This window comes from Notolepis coatsorum (genome assembly GCF_963971535.1).
Source record: "Notolepis coatsorum genome assembly, chromosome: 2".
NCBI lineage: Eukaryota > Metazoa > Chordata > Actinopteri > Aulopiformes > Paralepididae > Notolepis > Notolepis coatsorum.
This window is the reverse complement of record NC_140166.1, coordinates 5,736,570-5,753,198: the sequence shown is the minus strand read 5'-3', so window position 1 is coordinate 5,753,198 and position 16,629 is coordinate 5,736,570. Positions and strand designations below refer to the sequence as shown.

Sequence of the window (16,629 nt, the reverse complement as noted above, 5' to 3'; positions counted from 1 at the left end):
GAGAGGCTAAGCATTGCATCTGGAGTTGTGCTGACCCCTACGGGGGAAATATATATAATAATAAATAAATATAAAATATTATAAATATTATATATAATATTATATAATATAACAAGTAGTGCAAAAGCAATTAGTGACTGCTCAAAACTTTATTAGATTAGATTAAATGTATTGTCATAATACAGCACAAGTACAATACAACGAAAATAAGTTTGGCATCCAACCAGAGTGTAAATGTAACAGTAAAGTGCAATAGCAATATACAATGTACAGGTGATTAAACTGGTTAAAGGCTTCATTTGGGAGAAATCATTGGTGATTGTGTTCACGTCGATTCTACAGACATCCTCGGAATGAAATAATAATAATAATAAATACAACATATTTGTATCAATTATGTTTTACATTTATACTTATAGTCATGACTCAACGAGGCATTGTGAGCATTACACACACTGCAAATGACAGTGAATAAATAAATAAGAACTAACCCAATCGTGCAGATATAGCTATAGTGGAATATACTGTATTAACTCAATGGACGCCAGACCCGAATAAAGTCGGGTTTTCATCGTTATTTCTTTTATTCGATATTTCCATTCCTTATCCATCCAGGGAGCCTGGTGTTATCATTGGGAATGGGTCTGAGATCGCAAAAGTCCAATACCGCCACCTGGTAGGTTGCGGCCGGTATTGCACATCCTTTGAAACTGTGTATTGGGATGTGCGTCGATTATATAGGTCCGGGCGGACTTTTCCTTGTCGGGCATGACGAGCGGTTATAACGCATGGATTGATAAGAATCAAACTCCCGGGGAGCTCCAGTAGCTCACCACGTACCGCGAGTGCTATTTCAGCGCCGTGGACAACCGTGCTCGTCACGGATCTGGGGCTGAGCGCGTTCGAATCCCGGACGGCAGCCGTGCCTTTCCCAGAGTGTCTTTCCCCCCCCATCTGAACCCTTTCAGCCTGCTTCTGTCGGTCGAACTTGACCAAGTATGAATGCGATGAAAAAGCGATAAACGCTAAAAGAACCAGCTGACTGGTCAAAGTTTAAAAAAAAAAGAATCAAACTCCCAATTCATGTTCTTTGGTGGATTATGTTGGCGACAGGATCGACATCAATACTTGGAATGGCGATCAGATAATTGGAATATTCTTTTTGGGGTACATCCTAGTCAAGGTAAGGGCTATATGGTATCAATCTTGCGTTGATCCAAGAATTATTTCATTGCGATCGGAGCGTATGTGTGTAATGTACTGTGTAACATATTCCGTTGGTGACGATCAAAGCATAAAAAAACTACCCTAGCCTTATATCTTACTTACTAATTGTGTTGTTGATCGGTAGAGTCCTTTCTCAGCACAATCCATGCTGTTCCTCATACTAGCTCCGGCTAGCTAGCCACAAACCAATGCAAAGTCAATGGGGTCGAGCTCCTGTCTGTTCAAGCTGACAATAATCTACTTTGTGTGCACTGTGGAGTAATTTCAGTGAGCCTCAGTCTTTTCCTTCTATCCCTTCCCACTTGTACCACGTGGGGGTGCTGTTCCCTAAGAGAATAACCCCAGGGGAGCCTCCAACTCCTGTGGTAAGACTGCTACAAAAGACATCATGACACATGGAGTTAACAAGTGGTCTGTCTCCATCCTCTAATTCAGCGCCAAACATACTATAATAACAATCCATACAAGTAGTATTGTATCAAATTATAAGACAAATCTATTGTTACCAGTGATGCCAGACAGTAACGCGTTACTGTAATCTGATTACTTTTTCCTGAAAATAGTAATCTAACGCGTTAATCTTTACAAGCCAGTAATCTGATTGCAGTTACTTGTCCAAGTGGCTGTGCGTTACTATTTCGTTACTATCTCATAATGCAGGCAGAATGCAGTATTTTCTTTTGTTTTCGACAGTCAAAAATACATTTTGAGCTGTTTTTCTTGCATTGGGAGTGACGTCACATGTCACGTTTTCAAAGCGTGTCTGAGAACGCAACCTCACGTGTTGTACCATGCTGGTGGGCGGTGGCTGTTATTATTATCAGGCTGACCAAAACATAGCGAGCAGGGAGATGCTCATGCTGGTGACGCTTAATTTCTTGCACTGGAAGTTCAGTCACTACTTCAGGTTTGTGTCAGCTAAGCCGGGTGAAAAAAACATTCACTATGCGGAGGAAACAAAATACTGTATACCGCTAAAAACAGCACATCCAATTGCATTGAAAGCATCTGGAAATTGGGGAGCTCCCGTAGCTCACCGCATATCTCGGCGCCATTTCTGCGTCGGGGAAAACCATGCTCGTCACGGATCTGGGGGACACGAGTTCGATTCCCGGACCCGCCGTCATTTCTCAGAATGTCTTCCCCTGCTCTACATCCCATTTCAACCTGTTTCTGTCGGTCATGCTTGACCAGAAAAGCGATAAACGCTAAAAAAAAAAGTAAAGAAAAAAAAAAAAAAGCATCTGGAATCACAACACAGCACGACCAAACGGATAGAAAAAAACCTGAAGCCGAAGCTTCGACTTCTACAGGACTCGGAGGTCCACCAGCCAAACAGCAAAAGCTGGATTTCAATTAAAAAAAAACACCCGTAAGTGAGCGAGAGCTGAAGAGAATGGTTGGGAGATACATATGTTGTAGAAGAAATGTTACCTCTGAACACTGTTGGTGGGAGTCACTTGCTTCAAAGATACAGAATACCAGTTCCTGCATGAGTACTGCACCACCATGAAGCCTCTGACTGTAGCACTGGACATTTGACAAGGTGACTGTCCTTATGGAACTTTACTACCCACACTTGAAGTGCTGATGCAGAAGACCCTCGCTCTGAAGGACACCCTCTCCAAGATGACTGCAGGCCTTCCAGATGCCATAGTGCAGGTATGTTCCACCTTCCAAATTTACTCTGCAAAATGTACTGTGTACTCGTTGCTGCTAAACAGTCAGGAGAGATTGTTGCTTTCCCTTTTGATTCATATATGGTGGCAAAGCAAACGCTCTTATTTGCCAAATGCTGTTCATTTACAGGTTAAAGACAAGAGAGACTGATTGTATGACATTTTTAGCCTACATGTGGTGTTATTCAGCGTTTTTGTTTTGTGAAACCACTCGTTGCTGCTCAACAGTCAGGAGAGATTGTTGCTTTCCCTTTTGATTAATGTATATTTGATGGTGGCAGAGCAAAAGCTCTTATTTGCCAGATTTACAGTTAATGTACATGTTAAAGAGAGACTGATTGTATGTTTATAGAGATACATTTATAAAAACTATTTAATAGTTACAGTTGATATAATTGAATAGTTCAGCCTGCATTTGTTAGGTGTTATACACTGGTTTTGTAAAACCACTGGCTGGCTGCTCTAATGCTGTGAGCATCAGAGACTGTTGCTTTACCATACTTGATGGTACAGAAGCTGAAGCACTAGTTTAACAATTTACGTTATGTGCAGAGAAACAAGTTAAAAACTATTTATGCACTTTCAATTAAGCGTTTAAAAAAAACTGTTGTCATTCTTATGTTGTGGCAGCAGCAGGGGGGACGATGATGACTTCGTAACCTAGTTACTTTCAAAGTAACTAAGTTACTCTGATAATCAAGTAATCAGTAAAGTAACTAGATTACTTTTTAAAGGAGTAATCAGTAATCCGATTACTTTTACAAGTAATCTGTGGCATCACTGATTGTTACATACATTGATGCATCCCTGCACCTATCTATTTACATGCAGTATTAGGTCAGTTCATGTAGACTCTAGCATTACCTAAAATACATTAAAATCCTCTTCACATCCATGTTCAGTCCACTGTGATCTCTAAAATTACAAGGATGGTATGGCATTGACAAAGGATATAGAGACTGAGATAGATAGAAAGACAAATATAGATAGATAGATAGATAGATAGATAGATAGATAGATAGATAGATAGATAGATAGATAGATAGATAGATAGATAGATAGATAGATAGATAGATAGATAGATAGATAGATAGATAGATAGATAGATAGATAGATAGACAGATAGACCACACGACACGCTTGTGATCCCTTTGGTTTGGTAGTTTACTGCAAATGGGAGCATGGAAGGTTATACAATAAACAGGTGCGTCTTACACTCAGCGCACGTTAGTCATACAGGTAAGAACTCAGGTACCGGATACGGAAATACCTCACGGCTATATCTGTAGTCACTCTGTAGTCCACAAAATAATATCCCTTAAGCAATAACTCCCTCAAGTGGGAAAACATCGATATTGCATCTCAATATTAATCCTAGGTATATATAAGGCTGACATTATAACGCTACCATTTACACTACCATCCACACACTACCATCCACACTACCATCCACACAGGGCCGCCGCTAGGGGCGTGCGAGAGGTGTGACCGCACTGGGCCTCGCGCTCCCTAGGGCCTCGCGAGAATACAAATTATTATCTTTAAAAAATAATTTTACAACGAAAGAAGGCAAAGAAAAAAGAAGTGTTCAATAATTCGCTGAGAGGTTTGTTTGATAAATTTATCACAAAAAACACAGAAGCAGCCACAGCAGGGCCTCGCGGGGGAAGAGCAAGCGAAGCTAGCAGCACCAGGGCTGATGGACTGTGAACTAAAGATGAACGTTAAATTGTTGCGTGTTAGAACGTTCAGTCAGGGAGTCAGGCTTGACAGGCTAGCCATGTCGGCTAGTAGCTTAGCTAAAGGCAGGGACAGCGAACAAGAAATTTACTTTACTAGCGTTAGCTAACCTAGCTAGCTAGCGTTAGCTACGTTATCGAGTGCTAACGTGTGGCAGATAAACTAGGAACAGACTCCCAAGTTCATCCCAACGGGGGGACAATATCATGATGGGACTGGTGAACTTTTTCATCTCCACGGTAGGAAAATGCTTCAACGTTGTCTCCTTCCTCTTTCTTGGACCTCAACTTTGCCATCGTCCACACGCTGATCCGGTGTGTCCTGGCACTTTCCTCCCTCGTAAAGAAGTATCTTCAATGGTGAGTGAAAAACAAATCACATTTTTTATATTACGTTGACTGTATACCCAGCCTCGGGCAGCGCTATTATACAAAAAAAAGGGACTGTCTATGGCGTTAGCTATAGAGGCTAGCTATCTGTGTTGGCTATGGGCTAGCTATTTGTGTTGGCTGTGGGCTAGCTATCTGTGTTGGCTATGGGCTAGCTATCTGTGTTGACTATGGGCTAGCTATCTGTGTTGGCTATGGGCTAGCTATCTGTGTTGGCTGTGGGCTAGCTATCTGTGTTGACTATGGGCTAGCTATCTGTGTTGGCTATGGGCTAGCTATCTGTGTTGGCTGTGGGCTAGCTATCTGTGTTGGCTGTGGCCTAGCTATCTGTGTTGGCTGTGGGCTAGCTATCTGTGTTGGCTGTGGGCTAGCTATCTGTGTTGGCTGTGGCCTAGCTATCTGTGTTGGCTATGGGCTAGCTATCTGTGTTGGCTGTGGGCTAGCTATCTGTGTTGGCTATGGGCTAGCTATCTGTGTTGACTATGGGCTAGCTATCTGTGTTGGCTGTGGGCTAGCTATCTGTGTTGACTATGGGCTAGCTATCTGTGTTGGCTGTGGGCTAGCTATCTGTGTTGGCTGTGGCCTAGCTATGTGTTGGCTATGGGCTAGCTATCTGTGTTGGCTGTGGGCTAGCTATCTGTGTTGGCTATGGGCTAGCTATCTGTGTTGGCTATGGGCTAGCTATCTGTGTTGGCTGTGGCCTAGCTATGTGTTGGCTATGGGCTAGCTATCTGTGTTGGCTGTGGGCTAGCTATCTGTGTTGGCTATGGGCTAGCTATCTGTGTTGGCTGTGGGCTAGCTATCTGTGTTGGCTATGGGCTAGCTATCTGTGTTGGCTGTGGGCTAGCTATCTGTGTTGGCTGTGGGCTAGCTATCTGTGTTGGCTGTGGGCTAGCTATCTGTGTTGGCTGTGGGCTAGCTATCTGTGTTGGCTATGGGCTAGCTATCTGTGTTGGCTGTGGGCTAGCTATCTGTGTTGGCTGTGGGCTAGCTATCTGTGTTGGCTATGGGCTAGCTATCTGTGTTGGCTGTGGGCTAGCTATCTGTGTTGGCTGTGGGCTAGCTATTTGTGTTGGCTATGGGCTAGCTATCTGTGTTGGCTGTGGGCTAGCTATCTGTGTTGGCTATGGGCTAGCTATCTGTGTTGGCTGTGGCCTAGCTATCTGTGTTGGCTGTGGGCTAGCTATCTGTGTTGACTATGGCCTAGCTATCTGTGTTGGCTATGGGCTAGCTATCTGTGTTGGCTATGGCCTAGCTATGTGTTGGCTATGGGCTAGCTATCTGTGTTGGCTGTGGCCTAGCTATGTGTTGGCTATGGGCTAGCTATCTGTGTTGGCTATGGGCTAGCTATCTGTGTTGACTATGGGCTAGCTATCTGTGTTGGCTGTGGCCTAGCTATGTGTTGGCTATGGGCTAGCTATCTGTGTTGGCTGTGGCCTAGCTATGTGTTGGCTATGGGCTAGCTATCTGTGTTGACTATGGGCTAGCTATCTGTGTTGGCTATGGGCTAGCTATCTGTGTTGGCTGTGGGCTAGCTATCTGTGTTGGCTGTGGGCTAGCTATCTGTGTTGGCTGTGGGCTAGCTATCTGTGTTGGCTATGGGCTAGCTATCTGTATCTGTGGTGTTGGTGTGGTCCCGGGTGCGGTGGGGACGGCAGAGAGGCAGCACCCAATCTGCGTGTAACGTTAGACAATAAGAATAGAGAGCTGCAAACGGAAATGAATGCCCAGTCATTGAGAGGGGAGCATGTCTATGTTCCCCAGGTCCTATGTTCCCCGGGTTCTATGTTCCCCGCTTTGATCGATTGATTGATTGATTGAACATTTTAGACCACCAGCCCTGATTCCAAACTCTAACCTTAACCAGTTCGAAAGAGGGTCTAAGCTTAACTGGGCGGACATTAACACTATGATCGCCGTGGACGAGTTTACACGTCATTCCTAGCCATGCTCATTCTGCCGAAGACGCCGTAACTCGTCTTTGATGTCAATATTTCAAAAATCTGTCATCGAAATCATATTTCCTTTCCGGAGCCCTGAGACACACTGCAAAGATCCACTCAACTCTCTAGCGGTTCAAGAGCGCCATCTGGTGGCCGATCGGCAGATCGCCAACCGGAAATTAACCTTTGAACCGGTAGTGCTTTGGTCCGGGCACTCGCTATCGTTAGAGAGACTCCGTATTGACACAGTGAACATCGATCGGTGCAAATAACTCGAAAAAAACAACATGATTTGGACGTATATACTATTATACAACCTGGAAATGGATTGGGCATTTCTCCATCCCATAATAGAAAAATTCTGTTCCACGCTCATCTGCCAGCGGCGCGAGGAAGCCACGGTAAGATTCAGCGTTATTTTCTAACGTATTCCATATAAACTGCTATGATGAACATATGACCCACTCTGGATGAATCATCTAACGCTGCCCACGGAATTATAAACGATCCCCCGCCCATCCGGTCATAATCAGATGATGCGTAGAAACTTCTAGAACCACGTCCAGTTGAAATCTTTTATCTCGCACAGATTCCTACCAAACTGTATTTGATCATCAATATAATGCATTTAGGGCTATAAATCACGTTCTGAAGAAAGCTGCAGAAAACGATAAAAACATACTTATACTTTAGACCATATTTTAGTATGAATATGTGAATGAAAAAGTTTAACGTTGCTACACCCTGAACAATACATATAGGACATTGAATGGGCCATAATAATGGCAATTTAGCAATAGAATTTAAAAAGTTATAGCCCTGCAAAGAAGGGGAACTTCTCCATAGACAAATAGAGCTGGCGAGGGATGGTAAATTATGAATTTAACCCATGGCGATTAAAGTGTTAACACTTTAACTGCCGAAGGTTAAATTCATGATATACCATCCCTTGCCAGCTCTATTTGTCTATGGAGAAGTTCCCCTTCTTTGCACCAACTCGGCCACCAACTTGAGCATGGCTAGGAAAGACGCCTGAACACGTTTTCGGCACTTAAAGTGTTAATAATTAATAAAATAATACAAATTTATAAAATGTTCAATCTATTAATCAATCAAAGCGGGGAACATAGAACCCGGGGAACATAGGACCCGGGGAACATAGGGATGATCCCATTGAGAGAACTGTTTACTGGTCTACTGTCACCACCTTACAGAGGGAATTACCCCGAAGTCCGGCTAGTTATAAGCACGTTACATGACCGGTGCTCCCCTGTACTCTACTGCGGTTCAGATGAATACAGGAAAAGGTATACATTGGGGGCTCGAGTCCGGGATATGAAAATAAATCCTGATTTCATCTGTGAGTTGTAAACTGTATGGAAACGTGAAGTTAGCTCATGCTACTGGAAAACGGACGCACGAGGCAATCTCGTCATTAACACTTTGATTACCACTGGTGAACATGGTAAAACGTGGTTGAATGCCGGCACCCACTTCAATGATAGCGTTGTGAACGCATAATCTCTGTCTTAAATTATGGCTATGTGTCTAATCTGCCCGTCGTTTATCAATGACTTGTTTGCAGTCAATATTGTCGAAACAGATTTTTATTTAATTATTTTTATTTTTATTATTATTATTATTATTATTATTATTATTATTATTATTATTATTATTATTATTATTATTATTATTATTATTTTTTAATCGGTTCATTTCCGGTTTATAGCATTTTGAAAAGCCCTAATTTTTCAGGAAAATATATAGATTCCGTGATAATCGCCCTTTACTGGAATATTCTGGCATACACAAAAACGTTGAAATTTTTCGGCCTATTTATGAATCGTTTTCAAATAAATGCTAGATTATCGATAGTATATGTGTACTTATGCATGCTATAGAAACGGGCTGAAATATCGATTCTCTCATTTCCTGATCAGCGCGCACACACAGACACACACACACACATAGGGCACACGTCGATATATCTGTGAAAAAAGCTCTGATTACCCTAAGACTGGTCAAATCGCCAGAGAGTAACATGAGGAGGCTAAACCAATGGGGTGCAGTTACACAGGGAGAGACGATAGGGGGCGGTATTTTCCCAATTGAGCTCAGAGTCTGCAACACTAGCGTGAGGCTTGATTGATGAAATATGATTTCAAATCGCTAATAAAAAAAAATACAACAAACACGCTATATAGCATTGGTGGCATGGACTAACGACAAAACGCATCCCTGGCACTCAAAGTGTTAACAATTGTGTGTATTGAGCCGTACTGTATTGTACCCATTCTGCAATCTGTTAAATAACGTTTTCATTCATTCATTCATTCACGTGTCTGGTGCGCCCAGCCATCACAGCGCTCCTACTGTAAAATGCGGAAGCAGCCATTTTAGCGAAGGCTAGCTCAGTTTTACTCGTTTATAAAAATGATTTAAAATGTTTATTAGCAACGCAGAGCTTTCAAACCCTGCCGCGCGTGTGTGTGAAACCCTAATGGAACGCTGGGTACCTTTGAAATGTATATCCGATATATTTTGGACCCACCGCTAGCTTTTAAGCAGTGCTTGATGGTGCAAATTAACCTGGCTACTACGGAGGAATAAGTGACTGCGTATTCGAGCCCCTGGCTTGCATCGCAGTCATGAAAGGGGCTACAACCAAGCTAGCTTGGTTACGTTAGTTAGAAACCAAGCTAGCCTATGTTACGTAGGCTGCTCAGTGCTTACCTGGCCAATAATGTGGTCCTCCTCCTGGACAGATAGATTTGTTAAATCATAATATCCACAGTGGTGTGCTGTGCTGGCTCTGGTGATGCGCGCGCACACACTGAGTCTGATGTATACGGTGCAGCTCAATAAATTTGAATATCGTGGGAAAGTTATTTTATTTCAGTAATTCAATTAAAAAAGTGAAACTCTCATAGATTACAGATTCATTACACACAGTGAAATATTTCAAGCCTTTATTTGTTTGAATTTTGATGATTATGGCTTACAGCTCAGTTAGAAAAAATCTTTATATACTGTAGAAATGTCGCCCTTCTGAAAAGTATGTTCATGTATGTTCACTCACTCAGTACTTAGTTAGGGCTCCTTTTGCACAAATTACTGCATCAATACAGCCAAATATATTGACTTTTCCACGATATTCTAATTTATTGAGCTGCACCTGTACAGCGAACATGTCTACAGTCTGAAGTCCTTACCGGCAGGCTTGCAGCTGCTGGGGGAGCTGGGGTGGCGCGTGGCGGGGCTCAGGCGCGTCCGTCTCCTCCTGAAGAAGCTGCGCAGGATGCCACACTTTAAGGACTCCAGCAGCAGGCTCTTCCCAGCCCCCGGGTGGCCGAACAGCTTGACCTTGACCCTCGGCTGGGGGGTCTGCGTGGGCCGCAGCTGCTGGATGTAGCTCGCCTTGTGGTTGTCCTGAGCCAAACACAGAGGAAGACAACGGCTGCTTTAAAACAAACAAAAATGGTTCCTACAATGTCATTAACACATTGAGTGCCAATGACGAGATTAGTCGTCTTAACTCGCCATGCGTTGAGTGCCAATGACGAGTTCTCGTTTATTTTCTCGTTATTTCTTTTATTAGCAATATCCATTCATTTTTCATCCATCCAGCCTGACGTTATCATTGGGAATGGCTCTGAGCTCGAAAAGGGCAAATACCGCTGCCTATCGTCTCCCGGATGGTATTGCACATCATTGGATTGGATTGGCTGAAAAAGTGCATCGAAAAAATTACTCCGGTCCACGTTTTACTTCTGGGGCATATATCTGGATACTATTGCATTGACTGAGGGGACTGGAAGAAGCGTCGATTATCTGTTTCGGAATATAACGTTGGATCAATAAACACGATCGATATCAGGAATTGGATTAATCTTTTTGCAGAACATCTGATGTGAGGTAAGGACTCTATGTTACCAGTTTTGGGTTAATCAGATGTTTTTTTCACAGCGATCACAACGTGTGTGTGTGTGTGTGTGCGTAACGTTAACGCTAAGCACGGCATGGATACTCGATTTTTCAGCCCGCTTCTCTAGCGTGCATAAGTACACATATACTATCGATAATCTAGCGTTTATTTGAAAACGATTTATAAATCAGCCGAAAAATTTCATGTTTTGTGTATTCCACTAAAGGGCTATTATCGCGGAATTTCTCTGAAATTACTAGAACTCTCCGAAACTATGTTCATATTCAAAGCGGTATAAAACGGAAATGTACCAATGAAAAAACTATCCGTTTCGTACATGTTGACTGCAAGCAAGTCATTAATAAGCGAGGGGTGTTTTAGACCCATAATTTAAGATATAGTTTAAGCGTTCGCAAATATCCACGACCTCCCATTGACTAAAGCGCTGGGATGGATGGGGTTATCTGGGAATAGGGGCGTGGCTCTCAATGTGTTAAAGTTAAAAGGAACATGCCAAGAGGTGTTAGTTGGACAACGCCTAGGCTAACCGGTACTGTCCGCTTCCATTCATTGTGCTAAGCTAGGCTAACATGCAGCCAGATAGCTTTCTACTGAACGCAGAGAGAGGAAACTGGTATCTATCTTCTTGTCTCTCTCTGGAGAAGACGGTAAGCTAATTTCCCAAAATGTTGGCGTGTTCCTTTAAGGGTTGATGACAAAGCACTGGAGGACTCAGGCATAGAGGCTGAACTAAGTGGGACTAAATCGCAATTTTGTGTTTCTGTAACAAAAACAACCTTTCGAACATGTGAGCGATGAGACAGTGACATACTGTATGTGACAGATTATACTATCAGACATACTGCTCATTACCGTTCTAGAAATGTAACCTATGACCTCGCATCCAACCGGGAATGATCACTGAAACCTTCACTGTTACGCATCATGCAGTACTCTGGTCTACAGGGAAATAAAACTCACACAACATATAGGTCATTCATCCATCATTCATACAGTATATGGGTCATATGCTGGGAGTAGGGTTTGGGCAGGGGATCCGTATCTACGAATCTGTCATACATTTTTTCTTTCAGGTTTTTATATTTGAAATGCCTTTTTTTCCACCCAATACCAGCTTCTACGCCTGGATCATCCAGTGGTCTTTAACTACTCAATGTTCCAGGCCGTCGCAACACACTTTACAGCCATCTGTCGGCATCACGCTGTGTTATTGCCTCTCAACCAACACATTGGTTGAAAGCTAAAAAGTTACAACACAGGGCTGGGCAATATAACGATAACGATAATGTTATGTTGAGACAATGAACACACAACGGTGTAGTTTCATAACTTTATTCGACTGACGTTTACGTTACATAACACAACCCTTCCTGGAGCGCTACCCACGCCCCTCTCTTAAAGGCACAGTAGCCTACAGTGTAACTGCTAGTGTGTCACAACCTACACGTAGCATAACAGGACATAACATTTCCCCCCCCCTTCCCTTTTGCAACAGCAATAGAACATTCCAGTCCATGAACAGAAACTGAACACTTCAGTCCACCAACCCGTGGCATTTACCCAGTAACATAGTCGCCATGCCAGGCGGGTGGAGCCCTCACCCTCTGAGGGCGAGCAGGCTGGGGAGCAGGGTCTGGTGGTTGTGGTGGGTTACCTCCCACCCTGGTTGCTTCCAAGCAGGGCTGCCAACTGCGGGTTGCAGCTTGGCCCAGGGATGATGCGGGCAGTGTTGGGGCACCAACCTTATGCAGGCGGTTGGAGTGCCAGCGAGAACCATCATCTAGTCTGTAGGTGGCCGGACCCAGTTGACGGGTCACTCGGAGGGGTGCTGACCAGTATGAGCTCAGCTTGTTCTTGCGGTGGGCGTGTTTAATCCTGACCCAATCCCCTGCCGACATAGCGGGGGTATGTACTCTGTAGGCATCATACCTCCGTTTCATCTGAGCCTGTGAGCTTTGGACCTAATCTCTGGCCTTCTCGAGCCCAGGGCTCTCGCATGCGGGGGCCGGTTCAGCTCTCAAGCAGTCTAGTGGTCGTTTCATTTCTCGCCCAATCATGAGCAGAGCCGGAGAGACCCCTGTGGTGGAGTGCTTGGATGCCCGGATGGTCAGGAGAGTTTGGGTGAGTGCAGCGCTGAAGGTTTTCCCCTCCTCCAGGCAGGCTCGGATTCCATTCTTCAGAGATTTGTTTAGGCGTTCAACGCCGCCGTTACTGTCAGGATGGTAGACCGACGTCCTGATGTGCCTGATGGACCTCAGTGACAGGAACTCCGAGAACTCTGCCGAAATGAATTGAGGCCCATTGTCTGTGGTGATGACACTGGGCAGGCCCCAGCGCCCAAACAGCTTGACGAGGTTGTGGATGATGCTCTGTGTGGTGATGGAGCTGAGTTCGATGGCTTCTGGCCACTTTGAGTGTAGGTCGTGCACGACCATCAGGTAGCGGGCATGTGTCGGGGCCCCATGAAGCTCTCCGCATAGGTCAACCTGAATGTGCTCCCACGGCGCGGATGGCCACGGGGTCGGGGTGAGGGGTGCTGTAGCCGGTTGGCCCGTTTTCCCACTTAGCAGGCAGCAGGTACAGTTGCGCACCAGCTCCTCTACGTCGCCGTCTATGTGAGGCCACCACACTGTGTCTCTGCAGCGTTGTTTCAACTTAACCACCCCCAGGTGGCCGTCGTGCGCCATGTGCAATACCCTGGCCCTCAGCGCCTCTGGTATAATAGCGCAGTGACCGCGGGCGAGGCACACCTACCCCCAGCAGGAGAGCTCGTCGCGGACTCGGCGGTAGGGGAGCAGTCTGTCCTCCATATCCTGATGAATTGAAAATGGGGGACCCTGATGTAAACAAGACGAAAGTCTTTCTCTGGTCTGCATCCCCTTAACAATTGTGTGTATTGAGCTGTACTGTATTGTACCCATTCTGCAATCTGTTAATAAAGTTTTCAATCAATCAATCAATCAATCGTGGCTGGCCAGCCGTCCTGGATATAGGCACGGAGATGTGAAAATGTCTCATCTTCAGCCGCAGCCTGCTGCAGCTCAGCCAGCATGACTACTGCGCTGAGCGGTCCATGCAGCATGTGGACCCAGTCCACGTCGTCCTCCGGTTCAGGACTCGCCTCACCCGCCTCTTTTGTCGTAGAGACGGCTCTCGAAAGAAGATCAGCTACCGTGTTAGAACGCCCCGGCATAAACTCGAGTCCGAAGTTGTACTGATTCAGCCCATCAGCCCACCTCAGTAGCCTCATAGGCTTGTGCCCCGCCCCTCGGGTCGCCAGCAGCGCTATCAGAGACTGATGATCTGTGCGAATAGTGAACACCCTGCCATACAGGTAGACATGCCAGCGTTCGCAGGCCCACAGACAGGCGAGGGCCTCCCTTTCCCCCACCGAGTATTTCTGCTCGGCTGGTGTGAGGGCCCAAGAGGCAAAAGCTACTGGACGCTCTACCCCTCCATGAACCTGGGATAGCACGGCGCCGAGCGCCACCCCAGAGGCGTCACAGGTGACCAAGGTGGGCGCGGTCAGGCTGAAATGCGCCAGTGTTGGCGGGGACGTGAGCTGCTGTTTGATGACGCGCACAGCCGGGGTCCAGTCCCATACAGCATCCTTGCATAACAGCTGGCGCAGAGGGGCCGTCGAGTCAGAATAGTGTGGCATGAACCGGAGGTAGTAGGCAGCCATGCCCAGAAAAGAAGACAGCTTGGACGGCGACTGCGGGTCTGGCAGGGACAGGATGGCTTCGGTGTGGGATATGATCGGGGTGATACCCTCCCTGGAGAGCCTGAACCCCAGGAACTCGACCTCAGTAGCTCCAAATGTACACTTCTCCGCGTTTAGTGTGACCCCGTGTAGCTTGAAGCGCTGGAAGACCTGCTCCAGGCGAGCGTCGTGGAGTGCAGCGGTGGGCGCGTGCACCACCACATCATCCAAGTAGATACTGACGCCTGGATGCCAGCCAAAATTAGCGACATTATTTTCTGAAAACAGCTTGGGGCTGATGACAGGCCAAAAGCCATGCGCTTGTACCTGAAAACCCCCACATGTGTGACAAAAGCTGTGAGGTCCATACTGCCCGGTGCCAGGGGAACCTGCAGGTAGCCGTGACGTAAATCCATTTTACTGAAAATCGTGGAGCCATGGAAATGGCTAGTCAGCTCCTCCGCTGTGATATGATAGCTTTGTTTACGTCTGTCAGATTGACGCAGAGACGCAGTCCGCCCCTGCGAAAGTCTCACCAGACCTCTGTGCTCTCTGGCGGAACTCAAAACGGTACATCCGACAGCTTCTTCCAGAGCTAAAATGCGACTTCAGAGCCTCGGTAGCAGTAGAATACTTATCGTCAGCTAATGTAAGCGTAGCAAAAATCCGTTGCCCCTCCTGTCCGAGGCAATGTCGCAGAAGTGCGCACTTTCTAGCTTCTGCCAGATCCGCCTGTCCCAACGCCAATAAATAGTCCTCAAATGATGTTAGCCATCTAACCCATGGAACAGCTGGGTCACCGGGAACAGGTAGAAATGGTGGTGGCGGTGGTAAAACGAAATCAGCCATCCTCGTTCGCCAATTGTTATGTTGAGACAATGAACACAGTGTAGTTTCATAACTTTATTCGACTGACGTTTACGTTACATAACACAACCCTTCCTGGAGCGCTACCCACGCCCCTCTCTTAAAGGCACAGTAGCCTACAGTGTAACTGCTAGTGTGTCACAACCTACACGTAGCATAACAGGACATAACGGATCATTATCGCGATATATTTTAATAATCGATATCGTTTTTTTTTTTTTTTTTAACCAGAGACAGTGGACAGACTTGTCTTTCTTGCCTGCAACTTAAAGTAATGGCTTTGCTTGTCCAAATGACAATACTGACCAAATTGAGATTTATTTTTCTCTTGTCCATTTATTTTGTTTGCTTTCTAATTTAAAATACAGTTTGAAACAGTCTGTACACAGTAGGCTATGTGTGCTAGCAGAGCTAGTCTCCAGTCATGAGTCACGGTGCACATGCGGTGGTTTGTCCACCAAAAAAGCGCCAAAAGATAGAAAAGAAACTAGCAGAGCCAGAACTGTTCAACTCGCCGGTTTACTTTCGCTTTCAAACCAGCTGCAGCCTGAGAACTGGAGTGTGGGGGGATGTAACACTAAAGATGGCTGCAACGACAAAGAATTGCTGCAAAATAAACATACATCTGTTGTTTAACACTTTAATCGCAGATGACGTGTTTAGACGTCATTCCTAGCCATGCTCATTCTGCCGAAGACGCCGTAACTCGTCTTTGATATCAATAATTCAAAAATCTAAAATAATTCAAAAATCTAAAATATTTCTCCTCCGGAGACATGAGATGTACTGGTGAGCTTCGCTCAACTGTCTAACGGTTCAAGAGCGCCATCCGGTGGCCGATCGGCAGATCGGCCAAGAGGGAGGGGCGCGCCAAACAGGAAGTGCTCATCCATAATCCGTCCGGGCACTCGCGATCGGTAGCCTGACTCCATCTCAACACACTGGATGATCAATCGCTCGCCCTAACTCAATAAACAACGTTATTTGGACGTATATAGTATTATACAACCTGGAAATGGTTCATCAGGATCAACATCCCATAATCGAAAACTGTCTACTCCACGCCGATCGTCCAACGGCGTGAGGAACATACGGTAAGATCCAGCGTTATTTTCTAACGCAGTGGTTCTCAAAC

The 16,629-nt window shown here is 45.4% G+C and overlaps 1 protein-coding gene across 2 annotated transcripts in view; it reads right to left on the bottom strand.

Annotated features, from left to right (window-relative positions):
* Window positions 1-16,629, bottom strand: part of dapk1 (death-associated protein kinase 1) — a 297,329-nt gene that overhangs the window by 71,506 nt on the left and 209,194 nt on the right. For both annotated transcript variants that reach the window (XM_084338233.1, XM_084338234.1), the window contains one exon: window positions 10,191-10,407. In XM_084338233.1, the coding sequence (XP_084194359.1) occupies window positions 10,191-10,407 (217 nt within the window). The remainder of the gene's footprint in view (window positions 1-10,190; window positions 10,408-16,629) is intronic.